Here is a 25,657-nt window from a genome sequence, read left to right as displayed (position 1 = left end):
ATGTCTACATACATGCTTCAGGAGAATTGGTTACAGTGTGATCATGTTGGCAGGATGTTTGGCTTGTAAACTTCTGAGAGTGCCATGGAAGCTGCTTGTTCTGTGTACTTGGGCAGTTCTACTGCTGTCACAGGTTGGAAAGGCAGCCAGGATGTTCACAGGTGCATCAGTCAGAAAACTGTGTCCAGTGGACTTTGGAAGTCTCCTTGCAGGAGGAAAATGTCAAACAGTTTCTAAATCTTCCACAGTAAGTTTTGCTGAAAAACTTGGTTTGTGACAGCAGTGTGGAAGGGAAGGGCATCCACGTGTTTGTAGTATAGTTGAGAGACACATTTAAGGGCTTGAGTTGCAGTATGGGATGTGCATTTTGTATAAAACTTGAAGCCTCCGGAATAAAACCATGTTTAACTCCTGTCCTTCGAAGATGCTAACTGCTGTTACAGTGGAAAACAAAACAGTAAGCCAGGCCCAAAGTTAGGACCACCCTTAGAGTAAGGCAGTCAGGACTGAAGGGTAAGTCTGTCCTTTGCTCTGTGACAGCAATTTAACTCGTTCTGGCAGCATCTGGCAGCAAATGTGCTCCTGGTGGTCATCCTGTGATCACTGTGAGCAGAGGGGGTTTGTGCAAAGACCAGAGCATGGTAAAAAGGGCCCAAAAGGTGGTGGTGCCAGAGATTCCTTCTGCCCAAAGCTTGGTCCGTTGGAGATGCACATCCCAACAGCGAACCCTTTGGATGGATGGATAAAGCTTCTACACTTTGTAAGGAAATGAGTATTTGATCCCTTAGTTGGAAACATCTGTTGCTTTTGTAAGCTGTGTCTAAACTAATTGTTTTTAAGGTGTTTTTTAAGCTTGCTGTTTTTTCCTCCCATTCAGGTTTTTGGAAGTATTTGACCAACAGAACATGAGGCATGGAAGAGTTCTGAGGTTATCAGCTGCTTTGGGCTGAGCATCATCATCTTTGCCCAAGTGGATTTAGGCTTCCAAGACAGGCCTTCAGGTAAAGCCTCTTCTCTTTCACAGCTGATGCTATTTAGCAGGGAACTTTTCGCAGGGTTTCTTCCAACAGTGTAATTATTTGCAGTCTAGAGGATTAAATAGTGAAGATTTGAATTACTTGCAGTCTAGAGGATTAAAAAGCCAATTAGATTAATTTGTTCCTTTAACTAGACTTCTTTGACCACCATCAGGTTATAATATTTTTATATGTGGAGTCTGCTGTGCAGAGGTGTTCATTTCTATGGAAATGTTCTGAATTCAGTGGAAATTTAACTTTAAAAGTTTTGAGTTCTTATATGATCTTCAAATGCAGTGACACATTAAAACAAGTGTTCCCTGTCAGAAATATTCCTGTTCGGAAGAAGCAATTGGCTGGCCAGGTAACATAAGAGTAAGCCTGATTTAGTTCAAGATCATTCTGACAAATCTTTAAAAACAATTGTGTTACATCATGTGTTTTGAGAATGGTCATGGTTTGTGTGCCATACTCCATACAGCAGTAACTGGAAAAGGAGAAATTACCTGTTATTTTTACAGCAAGAGGGAAAAATAGATACTGATTGTTGCAGTTTTTTAAGAATGCTAAGTTTGAGATAACTTTTTTGGTTAAAAATATGTAAGTGTCTGCTTATATTAATGCAGTGTTTTTTGGTTGGGGGGTTGTTTTTTATTTCTTCCCTAATGTTAGACAGTCCAATGGCAGACCAAAGGATGGACATATCTTCTACAATTAGTGACTTTATGTCACCAGACCCTGCTGACTTGATCTCCAGTTCCCTTAGCACTTCAGGAATGGACTGTAATAGGAAAAGAAAGGGAAGCTCAACTGATTATCAGTAAGTTGGATTTCTCTTCAAGTAGCACTGCTAAGAGGAGGTGGTAACATGACAATACAGTGGGGAAGACTATAGAAATATCTATAGCAGTTTTTAAATAACCTCTTCTTTACAACCTGCTTTAAAGGTTTTGATAAAGAAGAGAGCTACTATGCACTAAGAGCCAAGATCATTATTTAATAATAATAATAAAGCTGTCATCTCAGTGCAGCTAGAATTGAGGGCTATCAAATGGGATAAGGCTGAGGAGAAAAACTTCTGTCTGGTGGGGGAATGGAATTAGTATGATGAAATGTTCGGTGTGAAGGTTGATTATATATTGACCATTTACACAGGAAGTACAATGTCTGACTAACAGAAGGGGAAGATAATAAATTTATTGAACACTTGAAGCAAAATTAGGAGTAGTTCCTTTTCTTCACCTATTTTTTGCCTATTTAGTCACTTCCTATCAGTGCCTGCCTTTACCTGATGAAGCTGTTTTGGTCTCTCATTTGAATATGAATCTGAATAGTCTCTGATCTGAGATATTAGAGATGTCTTTCTTTTAATCAACTGGTTTAATCTTGTAGAGGTTCTCAAGTGTAGAAGGAAGTCCCACCACCTCTGCTTTAGAACAGTGAAGGGCACAGCAGAGTTTGCCAAACTCCCAGACCTGTAATGTTTCCTGCCCTGGGAACAGCAAGAGCAGCCTACTTACTGCAAGAGCCTGTGCAAGCCTCCTCTGCATTGTAACTTCACAGAGTGTGGCTGCAGGGGAACTTGTGAGTGGCCACATCCATTATTCATTCATCCAGCCACACAGTCCATTTTTATGTAACTTAGCACAGATTTTATTGCTGAGGGCCTTTGGATTGTTGGCAGCTCTTTTTACGAGGAGGAGCAGAATTTTAATCCATGCTGAGCATCACAATTAAGAATTAGATTCTTTTTAGGAGAACTTAGGCACAAAATATTTAAATACCTCTCTGAACTGCCTTTAGTCTCCCTGAAAAGCACATGTGTCCCTCTAGTCGAATTGTCTACTACAAAATTGAGTGAACAGCCTCAATCCTACCAGCTTCCTCTTCTCTAGAAAGGATTTCTCCATTTTTATTCCTCTGGGTAGGAAGCATTACTCAAGTCATCTTTTCCAAAAGACAGCTTGTTCTTGTATGGTATAATTCTGCCCTTTAGGTTTTGTGTGCATTTTTTAAAATGTGTGAAAACTCTGTTTCCTCGAATCCTTAGTAAAATAAGTTTACTTATTTTGTAGTCATACACTACATAGCACTGCTTATAGTCATACCATAGTTCATTTTGTGTTGCAAAGTAAATGGTGGCTACTAAATATTCCTCTTGGAAAGCAGAACTTAAGGGAGACTACCTTGACCCCTCCTTATATGTGTATGTATGGGCAAATGTTCAGAAATGCTACTGTTCAGCTTCTGCTACCTGTTAATGATTTTATTACATAAATCATCCAAGTGCCCAGTTTGATGTTTCCTGTACTGGGGAAGCCAGGGAATAAGGGAGGCAGAACCAGTGTTTTAGGGTGGTTCTTCGATCACCTCTTGAGTACAAGCAAGAGGAGTCATCAGCTGCAATTTCAGCTCTGCACAACAGCTTTTTAGTTCTTTCTGCTGCAGCTGCTCCAGGAAAATCCCTGCCCAATTTATTGCTGTCACTTCAGCAAGGGCTGGTCAAATGCTGTTGTCCAAGGCTTCATGCACAGGACTATGAACAGTAAATTTTGCTTGGGATTCATGCTTTCAATTGAAATATTACATGATGAGAAAATAAGCTACCCTGTTGCATTAATAGCTTACCTTGTGCCTCTTCTAGATTTGGCTTTCTGGGGGTTTTTACACACAAACATCCCAGAGCTAAAGGTGGTGTCACAGGGGCTGTTAAGTTGTGAGCATCAGGAGTCAGTGGCTAAAACAATAGCTCAGGTGTGCAGACTGGGAGATGAAGAAAACATTTGGTATTATTATTAATATTATTTTAAACTAATCACAAAGATAATTTATATAAGAGTGCAGTGAATAATACGTGAAAGGCTACCGTGTTTATTTTTAAGAGGGCTCATGTCCAGTGTTGAACAGGAATAACTGGTATGTTATTGGCTGAGATGAGAAGACTTTTCATAAGGCTTTTATAAAACATGGCCTCTTATCATGGTAAAGCTCAGTGGTATTTCAGGTCACTTTACAGTCTTGAAGTGATGCCAGCAGTTAGCTTGCATGTAGAAATTCTGTTTAATTTCCTTGTAATATCATGAAGTCTGTATAAAGTTCAGCTTGGGACTTTAGACTAAAGCAAAATGTGCATCCGTCCTGCTGGGCAAGAATCAAAAACTGAGAAACTTGGAATACTTTGTTTTTATTTTTATGTTTTATTTCTGGCCTTAGAGTCCTCTGAAATCCCATTTATCTAACCACAAGGACAACAAGCATAAAGCACAGATCTTTCCTTTCTGAAGATGAAACAGTATCTCAATGATTTGCATAACATAATTTAGGTTAGTTATTTTATTAGTTTTTCACATTAAGTGTAAAGAACTATGCTCTCTTTTCTTAAAAAGCAGAATTATTCTTTCAGAAAGTAGATTAAATTGAACAAGCTTGTTTCTTTAGAAAACGCTCACTGCTATTGTCCTGTTTTCATTGTGCTTTTCATTTCAAATAGAATCTGAATTAGCTTGAGAATTTCAGCAGAAAATGTAAGACATTGTTCTTATTTCCTATATATGGTGTACTTTATTTTTCTTTCTTTTCAGACTCGATGGCTTTCCTTTTGAGTAAGTATAAATATTTTAGTAATTGGTTTCACTTGAAAAAGATGCCATGTTTTTCCCTGCCTTTTGCTTCCATGGACTTAAAATTCACAGGTAGAAATTAGACCAGAATGAGCAGGCCTAGGAATGTCCATGTGAGCACAGTTGTACAGATTTGTGTAAACCAAAGCATTCTCTTCCTAATTATTTTGTCTAAAAGAAGATGTCTAGTCATGAGCATTTAGCTTTTTCTACCAAGTGCAGCTATGAAAACTTATACTCTCCTCTCCTGCTTAGTTGTACACATGTGGCTACAATATTAAATGTAATGAGGGGGATTATTTCTGTTCTTCATGCCTCTCTCCTTACTTCTTTTCTTCACGTTGAAACAACAGCAAACCATGTATCTACACTGAAAGTTGTACTAATTTCCGGTGTGCCTGGTTAGTTTCACCCAGACTTTTATTCTCTCCTTGCACTTGACCATCTCCAGTGGTGTGTTAATTTAGGTTATTACCATTTTCTACCCCAAAATCAACTACTGTAAGGCAAATTGAGCTATAGAACATAAAGGCATCTGTACAAGGTTGGTTTTTTTCCCCCTCCTGTAGTTAACTGAAAAACATTTTTGTAACAGATGATATCTTTGAACTGCAGCATGTTTTACTGTCAAACACATCAAACTGTGCCATTTAGTGAGTTCTGAAGGAGACACAACTAATTTAAGAAAATGTTTTAATGTTACAAAAATCACAGCGCTTCCTTAGTCCTTCCAGGTTGTTGTTTTTATACTCCTGTTTTTTTATTTGTGATTTAGAGCTGGCAGGAATACTTGATTCTGACTTTGTGGTGGTTGGATAACGGTTCTGCCAGTCCTGCTGAATTTGTGATGTGTTGCTTTGTTCTGTTTCTGCAGGGAAGGTATGGATACAGATAAAGATGACCAACATGGAAGGTACTGTTGATACAGTCACCGAAATCTCAGTTCCACAGTTCTGACACAGGATCCTGGCTATGGATGCCTGTTCTCAGTGTCACTGTGGTCCCAAATTATTGCTTTGTTGGGATGAAGCAATAATCTAAACAATCGTAGTTTAAACAGCATGGAGCAGACAAGCTAAAACACCCCCAAGTCTGAGGTGCAATGTTACAGATACTGGTCTTTGCTGTAGAAAGGTTAAATAAACATTCAAATTCTAAAAAAACTGATTTAATGAGGATCAGTAGGATGTGAGATGAAGTAAAAGAGCTGGGTTGAGTGCTTTCAACACTGTAACTTTGTGATGTCATTTCTCAACAGATTGGAGTATGCAGACCAACAAGGCAGGATAAAAAATGCAAGGTAATGCTCTAAACAAATATATTTAAAAGAATTATCTCTTTCTTTTTGCCATGTATGAATTATTTTTGCATGTTTCTTCTGCAAATATCTTTGTCTAGCTTTGAGCTTCCCTTATTTTTCCATATCTTTGCACTGTTGACATTTTTCATTAAGTTTGCATAGAGTGAAACAACTAATTTGGTGAGTAACTTCGTTTTAGTCACCTCACTGCTGTTGAAATTGAAGCCAGATATGTTTCTGGTAATGTTGCATTCTTCATCATTCTTCTTTCAGACTCTATAGAGAGTTGTGAAAGCAGTGAATCTTAATATGGGAAAATATAAACCTGACCAACATTGCTTATAACTGTTCTTTACCCAAATAATTCACATCAAATGTCTGAAGAGTGCCTGCTGTCCTTTCCATGAGGATAACAGGGTAGCTCTCTCACCCTGAGCAGGTTGCTTTGGGCATTGCTCCATGTACTTGACGTGCCCTGCTCTGTGTGTGTGTGTGTGCACGTGTGCAGGGAGGCTCACTTTGGGCATTGCTCCATGTGCTTGACGTGCCCTGCTCTGTGTGTGTGTGTGTGTGTGCAGGGAGGCTCACTTTGGGCATTGCTCCATGTGCTTGATGTGCCCTGCTCTGTGTGTGTGTGTGTGTGTGTGTGCAGGGAGGCTCACTTTGGGCATTGCTCCATGTGCTTGACGTGCCCTGCTCTGTGTGTGTGTGTGTGTGTGTGCAGGGAGGCTCACTTTGGGCATTGCTCCATGTGCTTGACATGCCCTGCTCTGTGTGTGTGTGTGTGTGTGTGTGTGTGTGTGTGTGCAGGGAGGCTCACTTTGGGCATTGCTCCATGTGCTTGATGTGCCCTGCTCTGTGTGTGTGTGTGTGTGTGTGTGCAGGGAGGCTCACTTTGGGCATTGCTCCATGTGCTTGACGTGCCCTGCTCTCTCTCTCTCTGTGTGTGTGCAGGGAGGCTCACTTTGGGCATTGCTCCATGTGCTTGACGTGCCCTGCTCTGTGTGTGTGTGTGCAGGGAGGCTCACTTTGGGCATTGCTCCATGTGCTTGACGTGCCCTGCTCTGTGTGTGTGTGTGTGTGTGTGCAGGGAGGCTCACTTTGGGCATTGCTCCATGTGCTTGACGTGCCCTGCTCTCTCTCTCTCTGTGTGTGTGCAGGGAGGCTCACAGCCAGATCGAGAAGCGGCGCAGGGACAAGATGAACAGCTTCATAGACGAGCTGGCCTCACTGGTGCCCACGTGCAATGCCATGTCCCGCAAGCTGGACAAGCTCACCGTGCTCAGGATGGCTGTCCAGCACATGAAAACACTTCGTGGTGAGTTGCCTGGGGCTGTAGGGCCATTCCAAGTGGCATTTCCCCAAAGCCACGCTTTTCTTCTCCCGTTTTTTCTTACTCCAAAAGGAGTAAGTTAATTTGTCACGTACATTCTCTGGAAAAATCCCTTTGCCCAGGATTTATCTCCTGGGAAGCTGAGAAGCCTCAGAGAAAAAGGAAGACAAAAATTATCTCATTTGCTTCTCCTGTGTTTTGCTCCCGTGGAATGTGTTTGGAGATTGTTCACCCACAGGTGATTGTTTCATTGGGTTCTGCTGTGAGTTGTTTTCACTCTTTGGCCTGATTGGCCAAGCTGTGTTGGGGCTCTGGAGAGAGTCACGAGTTGTTTTCATTATTAGCTTTTTAGCATTCTGTAAGTATCCTTTCTGTATTCTTTAGTATAGTATAGTTTGGTATTCTTTAATATAATATAGTATAATAAAATAATAAATTAGCCTACTGAGAATATGGAGTCAGATTCATCATTCCTCCCTGCCATGAGGGTCCCGTCAATACAATATTAATTCATTTTGGGAGGATTCCTCCCTTCTCTTAGCATCTGATGCTTGGTGTTCATTCACAGCTTACTAGTTCATGGTACAGTAAATACCCTGGTGTGACTGGGGGGAACCTGGGGACGAGAAAAAAATTTTTTTCCATCATCTGAGACCCGTTGATCTCTACTGCCAGACTCCACAGCACCAAGGCAGGTGGGGAGAGGGAGCAAAGGGCTCAAGGGCAGTGCACAGTTGATTCTGGTGCAGTACTGAGCGTTGGTCTAAGCAGGCAATGTACCAGGTGGTTGGATAGAGAGGCTGGATTGTAGGTATGATATTCCCACAGGACTTCTAAGGTTTTGTGTTTGTACCTTTAGCTCTGTGTGAAAAAATAGAGATTACTTTGGAAACTTACTTTTGGTCTTTTTGACCAGTTTCTGTTGCAAGCACTTGAGGGGAAACAGACAGGTTTGGAAGAGTTGAGGTTGTGAGAAATCGCTGTGTGTTCCTAAAGCTTTGTATGGCTGAATCAGTGCTTGGGTACAATTGGTGCTGATGTTAAAAGCTTTAAGCCTTCAAGAAATGCACTACCAAGAAGAAAAAAGGGATGCAGCTAATGGTAAAAAAGATCCTGGTGATTGTTTTCATTTCTAGGAGAGCTGGTGCCTTCAGTCACATTTAGCCTCACAGTTTTGGAAGGCTTGACTTTGCTGCCACTGTCATTTGATGAGGTTAAGACTTTATAACACTTCAGTGGTTACTAATTTGACTCTCCTTTATGAAGAGAATAGAATGAGAAGAATTGCTCCTTAATAAATAGCTGCCTCATTTGTTGCTGGTTTTGGGGTTTTGGCATTGTAAGATGATGTCATTGTAATGCTGGGTTTTATCTTTGGCTTGGAATGAGAGAATTGATTTGTAAATTCCTGTGTGATGATTTGTTTACATAAGCTTGTCGTGTTTTACTGAGTTATAAGGAGAAGAAATAGTTTGAATGTTTTTATTCTTTAATATCTTATTTTTATAATTTCTAATTCTGAGTCTAGGCCATAAATCAATGATAGCCTTTGGGTTCAAAAATATGTCAAGGAATACTTTTATATCTCAGAGGCATTTAATTTGCATTTCTACCTAATGCAGTACTTGTGTCTTAGCAAAAAAAGCTTCATCCTTTTTTAAGTTAATACTAACAGAGCTCATATTGATAGTAAAACCAAAAAAAGTTCATTTTAAAGAACTCCTGCAATGAACAGCAATCTAAGAAGGAGCCAAAGGAAGATTACTCATTTAAGTGTGTAATGTTGGTGATGTGGGAATTGTTTATTTGTTTGTTTTCTTTAGGTGCTACAAACCCATATACAGAAGCAAACTACAAGCCTGCTTTTCTATCAGATGATGAGTTAAAACACCTTATTCTCAGGGTATGTTCCGACTTTTAATTAAGAGCTATTAATATCTGTGGCCATAGCTCTCCCAAAGCCCACCACCACTATTTTTCTGCCTTGTATCTCAGCTTAAAAATGTTTTGATTATTTAAGGAGGATAATTAAGAAATCTGGAGCCTGCTTCACAGAGTCAGTGAGTTTAATGATGACTAGCATTTCTTAATTTAAGCAGAAAGGTTGAAGAGGGGGATTTAGATGGGACCTATTGGAATCTTCAGTTATTACACGAACAAACCAAAATCACATGAATAGTTTTCTTGCAGACTTGCTGCCCGGGGTTACCTTGCCATGATTTTCAGTGTACAATGATACAACAAACACCTTTTTATTGAGGTCACTGATGTAACATGGCTTGGTGTGTTTGGCTGCCTGCTGTTACACTGCTTTTACAGTGTGGAGAGCTTCTCTCATTAGTCAGTACTTTAGCTCTTCTAGTGGCTGTGTAATTGTTGAAGCACTGCAGTGTCCAGATGCAGCATATGCAGAATTTAATTTCTGCAGCATTGTGACTCTGAAGATACATAATTGGGGCCTATTCCTGCGTGCTTGTGTGTGACTAAAAGACAGTACTTTGCAAATAGGAGTTACTTGCCTCCAGGCACAGAAATAAATATCCAGGTTATGGTTGGTTTCTAAAAGAGGAGCTTTTTTAAGTACAGTTAAAATAACATTTTAATTTGAAGGCATTATTAAACATAATCATAATATTATTGGACAAGACATGGGTTCTTTCTTCTCATAAAAGTTATTTTACATTCTGGGCACAATGCCCAGAATCGTGCCAAAAGTGTTTGCAGATGCAAAAACCCCCTTCATTGTAATTTCACATTTTTTCCTGTTGACTCAGTTACCTCTAAATGTTCAGACAGCTCTCCTAGTGTAGAAATTCTGCTGTACACAAAGTGCTTTTAAAGGTTATAAGATGCAATGTGGATGTATAACTTGGGATTTGACTTTTCCCCCCCACCCCCCGATTAGGCAGCAGATGGATTCCTTTTTGTTGTGGGCTGTGACAGAGGAAAGATACTGTTTGTTTCAGAATCTGTCTTCAAGATCCTCAACTACAGTCAGGTATTCTTTTCCATTTTAAGTACATTAGGTCTTAAAAGATTTGAGAGCTTTTTGATGGTTATGCCTTTATCTGGGGGGGTAGGTATGAGAAGAGTCTGAATTGAAAGCTGAGAGGTGTTGCAAAGAGAGAGAGCTTTTCTTTGCCATGTCATTAGAAAAGATTGTTTCTGGTTTCCATTCAAAGCAAGAGGTGAAAAGGAACTAAATTTAATTTACTGATTGAGGCATTCTGCTCAAGGATTTACCCTCAGGCTTGCAAAAGCATTACCTAATTGGGAGTGCAAGCAAATACTGAAACATCAGTCTGGGGTTTTTCCAGTAGCATCACATGGATTTTTCAGCTTAGTTTTCTTTCTACCTTTTCTGGTTTTGCTTGCATGCTTACTGATGGAAACTGGAAAGCAGTTCTATCAAAGCCAGGTTTTTAATATATGCTCAGCATAAGGCTTAAGTTGGACCATATATTGTAAATAATCTTCATTCTTTCTGTCATCTGTGCTCCTCATCAAATTTAAACCTGTATTAGCTTCAAAAGTTTTCCTCAGCCAGCATTTAGTTAGGTATATACTGAATTCATATGTAAATAATGAAAGAGAGCATGTGCAATTCGGATTTTTTTTTCATTCAAATGTATGGTAGAAGTAGTAAGACTGAGAAGAAACCAGAATATTTGGTGGGGGGGAATTGAGCATGCCAATTCTGCAAAACTCTTACTGAAAATGGTGGCAGGATTTACTGTGTAATGTAGCATAACTTCAATGTGCAGAGAAAACCTTCCATCAAATCGTAGAATCATAAAATAGTTTGTTTGGAAGGGACCCTTTAAAGGTCACCCAGTCCAAACCCCCTGCAATGAGACTGGATCTGGATGTTTGGTATTCCTTGGTTACACCTATGTGTAAAAGTTCATACTGGATGTTCATACTGGATGCTAAAATGAAGAAAACCGACTAAGCCATTATTTTACTTTTTGACTGAATGTTCAATCTCTACAGAATGATTTGATTGGTCAAAGTTTATTTGATTATCTCCATCCTAAAGACATTGCCAAAGTGAAGGAGCAGCTCTCCTCTTCTGACACCGCGCCACGAGAAAGACTTATAGATGCAAAAAGTGAGTGTTCCCAGCTTTGGGAAAAATGTCATCTAGAGTCACTGCTGCTGGGGCTTGGCCTCATGGCACAAGTGGGGATGTGGGGGGATGCTGCCAGATTGTCTCATGCCAAGGAAGTTGTAGCTTAAAAGACAGCAAGAAACAAAAAAAGAGAAAAAAAAAGTGTGAAACAGGTTCCTGGAAGCTGTTGGGTTTGGCATGCACTGTGGCCCAGAGGCATTACTGGAACTGGCTTCACCTGTGAGGTGTCCTCTCTCTTCCAGGCATCAAAGCTTTAACTTTTTCCATTAGAACATATGAAGCATGTCTTCTAGTCCATCATTCTAAATGGTCAGAATACACTCAGTATTATCTTGGTAGTCCTTAGCTGTCAGCCAAGATAGAGGATTCATTTTATTTATCTACTTATTTATTGCTTACTGCCATCAATGACCCAGCCTTTCTCTCAGAAGGTTTTTAACTTTGGAATCATTTCCTGCCATGTCTCTTAGCTCTGTTCCACTCTGGTATTTTGAAGTAGTTCTGAATCTCTGCTGCTCTTGGGGTGAGTGGGTGTTTAATTCCCTCTCATAACAGGAGTCTGCACTGCTTGAGTGGAAGGTGGTATCTTACAACTGCAGATTTCCAGGCCATTAAGTCTCATGCTTGTCAGGAGCAGAAATCTCCTGGATCTCAGCTCACAGAAGCCACCAGCTCAACTTCAGAAACTGAAGTTGAGAGAGATCATTTGAGGGCAGGGAGCCTGGAGGCTTCAGCAGAATCAGCTGAAGTTTTTTTCTGGCTCCTGGTTTAATCAGTTGTCAAGCATGAATATCCAGTGCTGCCTCCTGGTTTTTTGTTGGGTGGTTTTTTGGGTTTTTTTTGGTATGGCTCTGACAAAGTTAGGGCAAAAATAAATACTATGAATTACAGTCTTCCCATCTGCTATGATAGACGGATTGGTAGGATTTCAAGAACTCATACTGGTGAAGAGTATGAGGATGTATGCACGTATTTATTTTTGTCTTGGCATGAGTAACTCAGCACAGCTTGTACTCACACCATGGTGCAGCAGTTTGGAGGGCATGTGGTGCAGGGCAGCCTGACCTCCTGGAGATCACCTCACTCCACACAGTGGAATTGTAAGGGAGGCACACTTTCCACTAAAATACTGGAATTGCTGGAATTCCTCCTTCTCTTAAAAGCCCACAAGGCCTGAGAAGTTTTTGTTCATGTTGACAGCTGCTTGATTTTGCATATCCCCATGCAGACATGGTTGGAGTGGATGGCAGGCTGTGGAAAAGTGTGATTTAAATCCTCCACCAGCCCTTGGAGCGCTGGCCTTGCTGATGCCTGTGCTCCTGATGCTTGCCATGGGAGCGTTCCATGCCTTCCCAGAGCCCTGGTGGTGCCAACACTGTGCTGGTGGCTCAGACTGATGTCTTTGGTTGGTTTTCCCACAGAAAAGAATCCCCTGTGAGAATATGATAAAGGATGTATTGTTAGGGCATGTCCATGTGCAATTATTTCTGTGAGGCAAGAGAGACTTCTGAGACATAACTGGAGGTCTTGGGGATTTGCAGCTCCTTCGTGGATCCCAGCTACCTTTTCTCCTCCATCTCTCCCTGGAGTGTCATTTGGACTCTTCTGCTCCAAATGCACATGTGTTTTCTGGGAGGGTGTTGTGATAGGAAAGTGCCAGTCTGAAGGGTCAGGAGCCTCCTGAGTGACTGTGTACAGAATTCTGCTCTGGTTGTGGAAGAGTAATCTCTCTATTTTTGACCAGTTCAGAGAAATTGCAGTGTTTATCACAGGACTTGTGTGGATTTGGCCAATCTCTCGCTGATCTTTGCACTCAGAACCCCATGTTCTCCAGCCCCAGTGTTCTAACAGCAGAAAGCAGAATCAGAAGTTGCAGTGTTGGTATGGATGCCTTAAGGAGCTGGAACAGAGGCTAGACAGAGTTATAGGGAATAAAGTGGATATTCATTGAAGAGCCTGCAAAGGCCACACCCTGGCAGTACCAGAGCCACACCCTGGCAGTACCCGGATGGCTCTAAGATGGAAACAAAAGCTCGGCTTGGTCACGAGAGCTCACATTTTTATAAGTTTTGGTCCATGAGCATATTGGAGCTTATTGTCCAACCACAGCTCCAGCCCATGAAGTCCCATCCTTCTTGTTTTTTCTCTCTTCAGCCCACATTCTTTATGCTCTTGGGCCTGAGACACGGATTGGCTGTCTTTGGGTAGCCAGCTAGAGAAGGAATTGTTGTGTCTACCTACTCTGTGAAGAGAGCTTACTATCCCCTTATATGAAACACAGACCCACACACCAAAGCAGCACAAAATCGAAAAAAAATAAATAAAAAACTAAAACCTGAGGTATGAGTATGGTCAGCTGGGACCTGCACACATCAAAACCTCAAAAGCAGGAGATGCAAGGCCCAGTGAGGTTGAAGCACTGTGGGGTGGGGTTTTTGGGGTGGATCCCTGTGCAGCTGACCCTGCCTCCCTCGCTGTTTGCGCAGCCGGACTCCCGGTCAAGACGGACATCACGCCCGGGCCCTCGCGGCTCTGCTCCGGGGCACGGCGCTCCTTCTTCTGCAGGATGAAGTGCAACAGGCCCTCTGTCAAGGTAGAAGACAAGGATTTCCCTTCAACCTGCTCAAAGAAGAAAGGTAACCATCATGCCTTTATTGCCAAGGCTGTCAGGAGTTTTTTTAATGCTGCTCGTTCGCAGTGGTTGAATTTTTACATTTTTTACATTTGTTTCTTATTAAGATTCTGAGCTATGCCTTGGTCTTCAAACTCCCCCTCGTCCCCCTCCAATATCTCTTACACACCTGTATTAGCATTTAAAGCCAAGTTCTCCACTCTGCTTTCTTGACACTTTTTCAGGCAGTTTGTGCCTGCAGCTCTGGGGGGTTATTGCATCATCTTCAGACATCGGTCAGATCATGTTCAGTCTTGACGACCTGGCCAATGTCTCCAGTAAAGGGGAGCTGTTCCTTGTTCTCTGCCCAGTGATGTGTGGATGGATATCCACCTCAAAAAATGAGTGTAATTCTAAGTTCATCTGTGGGTTTGGTACATTCTGAGTACTGGAAACGTGGTGTTTCTACACCTGGAGTATTTGCTTGTAGCATTAGCAATGTTGGTAATATTTTCTCCTCTGCAGGCTGTTATTCTAGGCATGTTGGAATATATATTTAGCCCAAATGTGAAGGTTTCTTCGTAGAGTACTGTGAATGATACATTCGGTGTTAGTTGAAGTGAAAAGACAGACAGCAGGAGAACAGAGGCAATTTTGGTGCATTCTTTGGCTGTGGCAGCTGCCCCAGCTCCCTGTGAGGTTCAGGCTCAGCCTCAGCCTCAGATCCTGCTTTTGTGCTCACTGCTGAGGAAACCAGTTTGAGTAGTTGGCATAAGCCTTTTACTCCACCTGCCTATGAAAGTCATCTTCCTTGGAGGTTTCAGGCCTGCTCAGTGCTGAGGAATGAGAATTCTTTTGGATACTGACTTTTACTGGCCATTGCAAATCTTCACAACCCCTGTGTGCCCCACATACCTGTTTGGTAGAACATACCCCAGATAGAGTATATTCTGCCAAACATTGGTATTGAGCCTCAGGTTAAGATGAAAGAGGCATTTTATTTATTAATCTGCTAATTTCTTCATACGTTCCTTTGGGTTATTTGCCTCTTCTGCTGAAATAATAAAATGTGATGCAATTTCTGCTCAAAATTACCAAAAGCAACCTTGGTCTGAGCTATGTGATGTTTCAGCATAAACAGTGGTTTTGCCAAGATAAATTGTTTATTGGATTATCTCAGATTAGCTGCATTACAGCAAGAGTGCTGAAAAACCCCCTGGAATCACAGAGTCATTAAGGCTGGAAAAGGTTTCCAAGATCATTGAGTCCCAGCCTTTGACCAAACATCCCCCGTCAGCCAGACTGTGGCACTGAGTGCTCTGTCACTTCTGGAACACCTCCAGAGACGGGGACTCCACCACCTCCCTGGGCAGCCCCTTCCAATGCTGGACAACCCTTTCTGTGAAGCAATTCCTGCTGGTGTCCAACCTGGACCTCCCCTGGTGCAGCTGGAGGCCGTGTCCTCTCATCCTGTCACCGGCTGCCTGGCAGGAGAGGCCGATCCCCACCGGGCTGCACCCTCCTGTCAGGCAGCTCTAGAGAGTGATAAAGCCACCCCTGAGCCTCCTTTTCTGCAGGCGGAACGCCCCCAGCCCCTCCTTAGTGAAGAGTATCCCAAATTTCCTGCATAAGAGAGGAGGTGCATTATTAGCAGAATTGAGTTGAAGTTCTCCAAAGCTGTACCCACGACCTAACTGCTTTCTTGGGTTTTGTTGGTTTGTTATTTTTTGTTTGTTTGTTTTTGTTTTTGGTTTGTTTTTTGTTTTCTTTTCACAGCAGACCGCAAAAGCTTTTGCACTATTCATAGCACAGGCTACTTAAAAAGCTGGCCTCCAACAAAGATGGGCCTGGATGAAGATAACGAGCCCGATAACGAGGGCTGCAACTTGAGCTGCCTCGTCGCCATCGGGAGGCTCCATCCGCACGTGGTGCCGCAGCCCGCCAACGGCGAGATCCGGGTGAAGCCCACGGAGTACGTGTCCCGGCACGCCATCGACGGCAAGTTCGTCTTCGTGGATCAGAGGTGAGAGCCCCCGTGGCAGCTTCCAGCCCGGCCCGCTGCCCAGCGCTGCCTCGCCGACAGCTTGCCTTGCAGCGGTGTGTAAACACCGTCGGGAAAAGAAATTGCTGCCCTTTTGAGCTTTTTTTTACGGGGTTGGCTTTGGAGGTGGAGCTCAAAGCTGTTACTATGCATTAATTCAGCGTGACTGATTAAATTTTTCAAAAATCCCCTGAACTAACAAAAATGTGGCAGAATAACGCCAGGATCTTTTCTGCCAGTTCATTAGGGGGGTTATGTAGGTGTGTAATCTTCAGAAGAAAATGTTTTGAAACTGGACCCTAATTGCTCCCTCTGTTACTTGAAACCTCTTGCAAACACCACGCAGCTGGGAGACTGCAGAGGCTGGGTTAGGCTTTGCTAGCATGTACACTTACATAACTGTTTACTAGGACGCTTTCTGCTGGATTAATGCTTCTCCCTGGGACCCTTTGTGTTTGTAAGAAGGAAAGCTTTTCATAAGGGTTATCTCCTGGAAGCCATTTGAGAACTTGTGCCCGCGTGGTATCTGCTTTCAAACATCAGTTTATTATCTAAAAGGCTAATTCTTTCCTTTTCCAAAAGAAAGGGCTTGAATTTTCTTCAGTAGCAGGTACATATGACCTGAATCTTCATTGAAACTTACTGGATCATGGAGGGAAAAGCAGGAGGTGTAAGGATGTTAATGGAGAGGTTACACTGGGTTGGTTGGAGAGGGGTTGCTTGGTTCCCTTCCTTGTCAAGAGGGATTGAGACTGCCCGGATGAGGCTGTTCCAGTTTCCCTGGGGCTTTGGCTCAGCTGCTTGAGACCCAGAAAACCCCAAACTCCAAACTCTGGCAGAATCTGCTGCTGGAATTGGGTTCAGGGGAGACTCAGCTGATCTTTAGTGCCCTTTGAGAGGAAGTAGAGGATAGTCATGGGATGAATTGAAGTGCAGAGAATATTTTTTTTTGTGTTACTTATCTGTTTCAGAGTGGTTGGGTTTGTGGATTTTGGTTAGGTTGGGTGGGGTTTTTTTTAATTTGTTAGAAAGCTTATGAAAATACCAAGTCCTGAGTGCTCGGAGCTGGTGCTCACTCTGGGAGCTGTGGGAGCATTCAAAGCTTTCTGCCGCTCAGAAAATGCCATTCTGTCTGGTTTATAGACAAGTTTTATTTTCAAAAGATCAGGCTTATTCCCCTGATGTGTAGTTTGAAGGCATTTTTAAAATAGCGAGGCTCAGAAAATGTTGACCCATTGGATTTAAACACATATGCTTTTATTGAATTGCTTTCCAGCTGTACTTTACAATCCTTGGGATGTCAATGCTACTCCAAAGAACTCTTTGAAAGGGAATTTATTTAGAAGAAAGCCTCATCTCATGTAGGCCTGAAGCTGACATCCAATGATCCTTGCTTTTCCTGGAGAATATTTAGGCACCTCTAAAAGTTGAAAACTATTTGTTTCCAAGTCAGGTTGTTTTGTTCATATGGACTTGCACTGTTCGTTTATCATCTGTCCAAGGAGCTCAGGAAAGAAACACTTCCTAAACTCCCTGTGACCTTTTCTGTCTTTGTGATTTCATGGTCCCTGGAGAAGCACAGCCATGGATTAGGTACCAATTAGCTGGGCTGCCACAGCCAGGGAGCTGCTTAACAATTCTCTGTTGGAATGGCAGCCACACTGAGCAGAGTTTTAAGGAGAATCATCTCTCCTCTTACTTATTCAGGACTTCTAATTGGTCTGCATGCTGAATTTGAGAGTAAAATTAAGTTTATTATCTATGCAGATGTCATCAGATACAGCTTCAGGATTCAGAGCTGCCTTGTTAACTGGGAGAAGTGAGCTGAGGAAAAAAGTAAATACAGGATGAAATTCTAGAAGGACACAAAACAATTTCCTTCCTTGCATAACAGGACATGGTCAGATATTGAATGCACCCAGTCTGTTGATGTCTGTAATTTGGTGCAGATTCTGCTTTCCACAGCATCTGCTGTGAAAATAAAAGGGTTGACGAGTTACCTGAATTACCTGTAGCTGCTCATGCTGGTTGTTCCCCCTCTGTGTGGGGTATCCCACCACAGCAGTGCTGCTAAAAGCCTTGGTTACTAAAGTTCTTGGAAATACACTGGAATTAGCTTGACTGGGTTCCCAGCTCTTCCGTTTTAAAGACAGGCTTGGTTTTGCTGCTTTGTGGTTCTCTTAGAGATTGCTTTGATGAGTTTGCTTGGAGTTTTAAGTGGCCTGGCATAAGGCTCACCCTACTAAAGTCAGTTTGAATTCTTGTCTCCTTCTCCAAGGCTGAGGGTGTTGGTCTCTCAGTCAAGGAGGGCTGGAGGTGTCCTCAACTGGTGCTGAAATCTCTTGTGTTTGGGGACATGCAAAAATGCCCCATGATGAAATACTATGGATTTTGTGCTTCAGCTTTTTTCCCCTCTGTTCTTATTCATAATTATTAATATGTACTAATTTCTGCATTTTATAATGTTTAATTTGGGCTTTTTTGAGATTGCAGAAGAGATGTTGATCTACCTGGGTTTGTTCCTTATTGCCCTTCATGTTTAATTTGAATTGGAATGGTTTGGAATTGTGACACTTTTTTCAGCTTCTTCAAGGAACTGTCACTTCTCCCTCAGTAATTTTCTTCTAAGAAATACAGAATTTTATTTCTAAGAAAATTATTCTAAGAATTCTGAGAATTTTCTTCTAAGAAATGTACAAAATCCAAGCCAAGTTTGGTGTGGTGTGGTTCTGTCCCACTCTTGAGTTCTGCAAACCTTTGATGTCTGTAGTGCAGTGGCACTTTGTGCACAAAGCTTTGTGTTATCTCGTGGCTGCTACAAGGCAGCTTTTTTCAGGCTTAAATTCCCAAAATTACAGCAAATCTTCAAAGCTATTTAGAAAGTCTTACATCCCCTCCAGTGACGGTAGGTCAAATGTAATACCTGAGGCTCTGGGTGTTAGGTACTTTTTTAATTACCTGAGAATTAAAAATAGTATTCTTAAGGATTTTTCTTTTACCTTCTAAGCCAAAAATTCCTTTCCGCATTACTTGGGCCTTTCCCAGCCTCAGTGTGAGCTTTAAAAAAAAAAAAAAAAAATCTTTTCGAGTTGAGCTATTCGTCAGAGATTCCTAATTTTCTTCCTCTCCCTCCCTTCCCCAGGGCAACAGCCATCCTGGCATACTTACCCCAGGAACTTTTAGGTACTTCGTGTTATGAATATTTTCATCAAGATGATATAGCACATCTTGCAGAATGTCACAGGCAAGGTATGGTTCTTAATAATTCAGGAAAGAAATCTTGTTCAAAATTTTGGGAACAGTTGTTGTGTATTAAGGAAACCAAACAGACTTGAAAAGATTTGGGTATTGCTGTTTGCAAATGCTTCAGTCAAGAGCATTGTGCTGTGTGTGCCAAACACTGTGATTTACCTTAGACTTGCATGGATTTGTAGGGAATATTTGAGGTTCAGGATGGGTGGGGGGGATGAGGGAGGAATAGCATTTTTCTTGAGGGATGTGGGGAGGAATTAACTGGGTTTTCCCTGATAAGGGCTCTATTTCTGTTGTGGTGCCTGCTTGACACTAATGACTTGCTTTCTGCCTGTCTTCAGTTTTGCAGACAAGAGAAAAAATCACAACTAACTGCTACAAGTTTAAAATAAAAGATGGCTCTTTTATTACGTTGCGGAGTCGCTGGTTCAGTTTCATGAACCCTTGGACCAAAGAAGTAGAATACATTGTCTCCACAAACACGGTCGTTTCGTAAGTGCTTTTCCCTCAGCAGGGGCCTGGGAGTGCCCATTGCTTTGCCCTTTTCTCATGTGAGATTTGACCTAAATATGTGCACACCTTCTGTATGACAATAGGTGTCTTCTCCAGACAACACCCCAGGGAGAAGGGGTTTAGTTTAAAAACTGCAGTAATTTAATTTCTGGTTCTTAGAGCTTGCAGAAAATAGAAATATGTTCTTTCTTTGGGAAAAGCCGGGATTTGGTCTTTGTAGGAACTTAAGGGGCGTGCATTTCTTTGCTTTGGCAGGTATTTCCCCCCCTTTTCCTTTCTCTTGAGGTGACTTCTCAGCAGAATAATTCCTGTAGAGGAGTTCTGTGCTGAGAGAAGCTGTTGGGGTCTGGCACTGCCCACTTTGAGGTGGAGCAGGCTGGTTGATCTCTGTTGTTTACCCAGCCCTGGTGTCAGTCACAGAGGTGACACTGCTGAAGCCCTGAAGCATTCCGTGCCGCATGACCTGGGTTTTAATCACTGGCAGGGTTTTCTACCTGCGGGGTTTTCTCTGCCTGATTTTTCTCATCCTTGCACTCCACAGCACCACGGTCCTGGAGAGCGGGGACGCGGCCTTTCCCCAGCTGGCAGCATCCCCACACAGCATGGACAGCGTGCTCCAGGCTGGAGAAGGTAACTCCTGTGCTCAGCAATCACTGGCTCTCCTGCCTGTGGGGCAGCTCCTCCTGCCTGCACACGTTTGCTGCCCTTCTGCACTGAGATGTGCTAAAATCCTAGGGAAAATGAGGTTTAGCTTTGGGTCTGAGCTGCACCTGCTGAGGGTTGCTGTTGTTAAATATGCATTTCCAGAAGCATTATCCATTCTGGATAAGCAATGCTGAGGCTTTTCCTGCCCTCTCAGTAGGGGTTTTTCTCTGCTTGGAGTATATCAGTCTCTTTCCAAGTGCTCCTCCCAAGTGGAGTGCTTTGGGAGCGCAAGGTGGAGGTGTTCTTTCCAACCTCCCAAGTGCTGTGCAAGTGTGAAATCACATTACAGGAACAGCTCCTAACTGCTCAGACCTCACTTTTCCCTTCACTTTTAGATCCCTGCAGTTACCTGCAGGAGCTTTATTTGCAGTCATCAGCTCCCTTGGGTTTATCTCCTATTGAGTGGAATAGGCACTGGCAAGTTCTTCACACAAAGCAGAGAACAAACGTGTTTGGGGAAGGGCCTGTTAGGGCACAGAGTGGGGCAGGTCTGACAAGGCCATTCTGTACCAGCTCTGGACAAGAGGTAGCACCAGATGCTCAATTCTGAAAGAGAACAGCCAGATTCTAAAAGAGTTGGGGTCTGTCCTGTCCCTGCTGGCACAGAGGGACGTCTGAGACCCAGCACAGCTCCGTGCAAGCCAGAGACTCTCATCCATTTGAAGGCGCTCAGCAGTTGGTGGAACTGTCCGTAAATCCTGTTCAGAAGGTGCTGCAGCCACTCAAAGCCTAAATGCAGTTGCCCTGTGGAGAAAGTTTGCAATCTTTTCCCCAACCTTAAAATTTCTGCTCATTTCAGGTGGCCCCAAAAGGACCCATCCCACTGTGCCTGGAATTCCAGGTGGAACAAGAGCTGGGGCAGGTAAAATAGGGAGGATGATTGCTGAAGAAATCATGGAGATTCACAGGTGAGAGAAAATGGTGTGGAGTTCATTTGTTCAGTTGTTTTATTCCTGTTCTTTAAGAGGAGTTAGACTTCCTTAATTTCCTCTGAAAGAACAATTTATTCAAGCAGAATGAGGAATGATCCAAGTGTACTGAGACAGCTACAGATTCTTGTTCAGCCTCCCTGAGGCAGTCAGCTCCCACAGGGAGAGCATGAAGTTACAGCCTTCCAGCTTCCTGCTGCAAGGGACCGATACTGGCATTTCTTTGCAGTGGTGATGGTGATGGGCTGTTTACCAGAAGCAGGAGTTAAAAAGAGCAGCTACCTAGAAACAAATCCATTCCAGACTGTTCTTTTCCCAGTGACTTGAGGCTGTGAGTGGCACAACCTCCAAATGCCAAAGCTATTGACTGTGTGCCAAAACAGCAATGTTTGTTTTCGTGCAGCCTATTTGCTCAGATGCTTTTGGGGTTGTTAGATGTGCATGATGAGCTTTGCAGTTCCCCTGCAGCTCTTGGAGCAAGGACACAATGCTGGGGCCTTCCCATGGCAGTCAGGATGCGAGGCTGGGTCACTGAGGGACTGTGGGGATCCACAGCTGCTTCTCGTGTTCTCACCTGTGCGAGCAGCTGCTTTCAGTGGGTACCACTTCATTTCTCTTGGCTAAAAATCCCTGTTCCTCACTGATTTCCTCTTGGGAGCTGTGTTTCCTTTCCTGTAAAAGGAGTCTCACCCAGCAGATGTTCAGTGCTAGCAATTTAGCCAGACTGAGCTGCAGTCCAGGAACACATTCAGTCTTTTTCCCATAGTTTTGTTCCTGCTGTAGGCAGGAGACTCCCTCTGTCCTCACTTCAGGCAGCAGCAGACCTGTCCCTAAGGCTGCATTCCTCTCTGTAGGAATAGGAAAAGGGGGAAAGAGGAAAAGAAGAAAAACATGGCTGAATCGTTACTTTGAAGCTTAACCATCCCTTTTAGTAGCTGTAAAACATTTAATTAGCCCAAGTGAGTGTAGTAGTGCAGTAACCACCCATGTTTGCATTTCAGTTCGGACCCTGGGTTAGTTCCAGTCCTTTTTCAGCAGCTGTTACTATTTTCCAAAGCTGCCTTCTGTTCAGCTTTCCCAGGGGAACTCTGCCAAGGAGAAGAATCCCATTTCCATTGCTTTTCTCTGTAACTACCCCTCCTCCCTTTAGTCTGGAGATTCGTTGGTGCTACAGTCAATACATTATTCATTATTAATGATGTTTGATCAGGCTGTGGAAAATGGAAGTGAACAATGTGGCTTTGAGCAGTTACAAACAGCCCAGTGTCCTTCTGTAGCAGGGGCTCACTGGAGGAGTCTGGGTTACTGTGACTGAGGCAGCTGCAGCTCTTAGCTGGTGGAAATTGAAGTAAAATACTCAAAAATGAGACTTTTCTTAGCAGCCAGGACGTTTTCCTTCTGCCTCTGTGAAGGCTGTCCAGGAAAAAAACAGGGAGGAGGTAAAGCTTGCAGATGAAGCAGGCTGGATTTACACAGGACTGTTGGTCTGGCTGCAGATAACAGCATTGCTGCTCCTGCTGGCGTGAGGAACACAAAAAAGGGAGATTACAAAAATGAGGCTCATGCTTTTAGCACCTTATGGCACCTGATACTGAAGTCAGTATTTAAAACTCCAAGTCTCCCAGTCGCTTGTAAATGCGTGCCTTATTTTATGCATGTTTTAGGATAAGAGGATCATCACCTTCCAGCTGTGGCTCAAGTCCCCTGAACATCACCAGCACCCCCCCGCCCGACACGTCCTCGCCAGGAGGGAAGAAGGTAAGAGCAAGCTTCCCCCAGGCTGGGGCAGCCGGGGCAGGGGACGGGGGACTGTGCTCAGGAACAGCTCCTGGCTGCTGGGCTGGAACGGGCCGAGCCAAAGCACTGAGGCGGTCACAGCCCCTGCCCTGCACTGCCTGCAGGGCAGCCAGCAGCACGTCCCAAACTCCAGCAGTGCTTGACACTCACCGGCCCTTTAGGTTGGATTTTGCAGCAGAGCTGCAAGGAACAGCTCTCCTCATGTCTCTCCACCCTCCAGAAACTCTCTGACACCCCGTGCTGGTGAAGGCTGGCAGTGCTGGCACCGGAGCACTGGCTGTGCCCAAGAAATGCCACCGGTGTTCCTGAGCACAAACCAGCACAGCTCAGTGCTTGCCTGGGCACTCAGAGGTTATTTTTAAGCCAATACCGTGCACCTGCCTTGCTCTGAGATTGCTTGAGTAGCACTCAGGTGCCATTACCAGCACTGAGCCACCTGAACTCCTGTCCTGGCTGCTTCCAGCAATCTCTAAATGCTTATGGAAGTTTTATCCAAAGCAAGAGCACTTACCCAGATCCTTGTGCACTGCTTCAGACTTGCTTAACCTATTTTTCTCAGAAATGATGATTTGCTTGTAAGAATTGCTTGTACTGGAACAGACAGTAAGTATTTCTGTCTATTCCCAGCTCTCTTTGTTCTTGAAATAAAACTCCAGGTTGGAACAGAGTTACAATTCTGGTAATAGTTATTCTTTCTTCTTCTGCCCTACAGTATTCAACATGTCCACAGAATAGGGGCTGCTGGCATGGCATAAAGGAAAGTGCGGGTGGAGGGTTGGGTGTTTTCAGCACCCCCTTGATGTTTCTCCTTGTTTGGAAGACTGTTTGTTATAAACCACAGGGTTATTTTGGGAAGTCCATCTACCCTGTATTAACCAGTATAGGACAGTTTAAGGCTTAACGCACCATTTCATGGTGTTTAAGAGCTTCTGTTTTTTCTTTCAAGATCTTGAATGGTGGCACTCCAGACATTTCTTCAGCTGGGCTGCTGTCTGGGCAAATCCAGGATAATTCTGGGTACCCGTATTCCGACAACTCCTCTATCCTGGGTAAGTGAAGTCACACATGAACACCCTGAGGGCCAGCTGAACACACATGGACACTGGTTGGTTTCAGCAGTAACTTGCTTTTACCATCTGCAGGCTCCAGCTGAGGCACAAAGCCCACAGCCAAGCACTCTGTGTGCCCAAAGCGGCACCTGGCAGCCTATTTTGTAAAGTCCCTTCATGCTGGAATTTCCTTAGGCAGTGCTTGGAAGCCTCTTTTCCTGAGGCAGTGTGGAGTAGCTCAGCTGCTGGGCAGATGCTGCTGCAGTGCTGTGTGTGCACTCCGGCACTCAGGTTGTCCCTGTGAGGCGTGGTGGCCCTTGCTGGGGAGTGACCCCGCGTCCCTCCTGTGCCACCCAGCCACCAGGGGTGTCCCTGGGCCCCAGCCCCCTGGCTCTGTCCCAGAGGAGGCAGTGCAGGGAGGGGAGCAGCCCCCTGAGGCACCGGCTGTGCTGTGTTCCTGCAGGGGAGAACTCCCACATCGGCATGGACATGATCGACACGGAGCAGGGCTCCAGCAGCCCCAGCAACGACGAGGCGGCCATGGCGGTCATCATGAGCCTGCTGGAGGCCGACGCGGGGCTCGGCGGCCCCGTGGACTTCAGCGACCTGCCCTGGCCCCTGTGAGTGACCCAGCATCCAACAAAGTGCATTTACTGGTGGAGCTCTGCAGCCTGTGAAACCCGTGGGACTGAGAGGCTTTTATGTGGGAACTTCATAAAAGCTGTGTCAGAATGCAACTCATCCTACCATGTGTAACTTCAGACAAAGTGGAATAACCTGCTACAGTGTTCTGTGTTGATTTGGTTAGCTGTGTATAGCTTGCAATACTTGTATATTTTGGATTCTGTTGTTTGAAATTTTTTTTAAATCACTGTGCAACTCACTGGCATCAGTGGTAGCTTTTATATGCAAATGACCATTTCAGATGTATGGTGTGTTTTTACACTGCAAAACAGTCCCCATGTGGATATTTCTTATACTAATTGTACCATAAAGCTGTTTATTCTTTCTTGTAAGAATCCTTTACTATAAATATTGTTAAAGTGTAATGTATTAGACAGTTAAATATTTTTAAAATAAATGTTTCCCTTGTTCTAAGATGGAGCATTTACTTTGATAAATAAATTTGATAAAACCCTGCTGAAGGTGCATGCCAGAAGCACTTGGTATTTATCATTTCTTTAGCCTTGGGGAAAAAGGGAGGAAAGCCAGTGCCTTACCTACACTCACACGATTTTGTCATGACAATATTCCCAGAGAAGCTATTGTTACTTACTCCTAGCTCCAGGCTGATCCTGAGAAAAGCACAACAGGGACGTGCATTGAAATAGGCTGGTTATAGTTAAGAAACACTTGTTT

General features: G+C 43.5%; 1 protein-coding gene across 13 annotated transcripts in view; it reads left to right on the top strand.

Moving 5' to 3' along the window:
• ARNTL (aryl hydrocarbon receptor nuclear translocator like) overlaps window positions 1–25,457 on the top strand; it is a 50,022-nt gene extending 24,565 nt beyond the window's left edge. For 4 of the 13 annotated variants that reach the window (XM_038136919.1, XM_038136916.1, XM_038136915.1 and 1 more), the window contains 18 exons: window positions 878–1,001; window positions 1,689–1,836; window positions 4,598–4,618; window positions 5,511–5,549; window positions 5,895–5,936; window positions 7,097–7,254; window positions 9,093–9,172; window positions 10,175–10,267; window positions 11,263–11,380; window positions 13,888–14,037; window positions 15,789–16,035; window positions 19,196–19,302; window positions 19,647–19,797; window positions 20,360–20,448; window positions 21,323–21,431; window positions 23,117–23,210; window positions 24,196–24,298; window positions 24,762–25,455. In XM_038136919.1, coding sequence (XP_037992847.1) covers window positions 1,697–1,836; window positions 4,598–4,618; window positions 5,511–5,549; window positions 5,895–5,936; window positions 7,097–7,254; window positions 9,093–9,172; window positions 10,175–10,267; window positions 11,263–11,380; window positions 13,888–14,037; window positions 15,789–16,035; window positions 19,196–19,302; window positions 19,647–19,797; window positions 20,360–20,448; window positions 21,323–21,431; window positions 23,117–23,210; window positions 24,196–24,298; window positions 24,762–24,922 — 1,902 coding nt within the window. In that variant the 5' untranslated portion in view covers window positions 878–1,001; window positions 1,689–1,696 and the 3' untranslated portion in view covers window positions 24,923–25,455. Of the gene's footprint in view, window positions 1–877; window positions 1,002–1,688; window positions 1,837–4,229; window positions 4,340–4,597; window positions 4,619–5,510; window positions 5,550–5,894; window positions 5,937–7,096; window positions 7,255–9,092; window positions 9,173–10,174; window positions 10,268–11,262; window positions 11,381–13,887; window positions 14,038–15,788; window positions 16,036–19,195; window positions 19,303–19,646; window positions 19,798–20,359; window positions 20,449–21,322; window positions 21,432–23,116; window positions 23,211–24,195; window positions 24,299–24,761 lie in introns of those variants that run through there. The other 9 variants (XM_038136920.1, XM_038136921.1, XM_038136914.1 and 6 more) reach the window with 9 other exon arrangements.
• Window positions 25,458–25,657: the final 200 nt, after the last annotated feature.

This window comes from Motacilla alba, chromosome 5 (genome assembly GCF_015832195.1).
Source record: "Motacilla alba alba isolate MOTALB_02 chromosome 5, Motacilla_alba_V1.0_pri, whole genome shotgun sequence".
Taxonomy (NCBI): Eukaryota; Metazoa; Chordata; class Aves; order Passeriformes; family Motacillidae; genus Motacilla; species Motacilla alba.
This window is presented reverse-complemented; position numbering and strand designations above follow the sequence as displayed.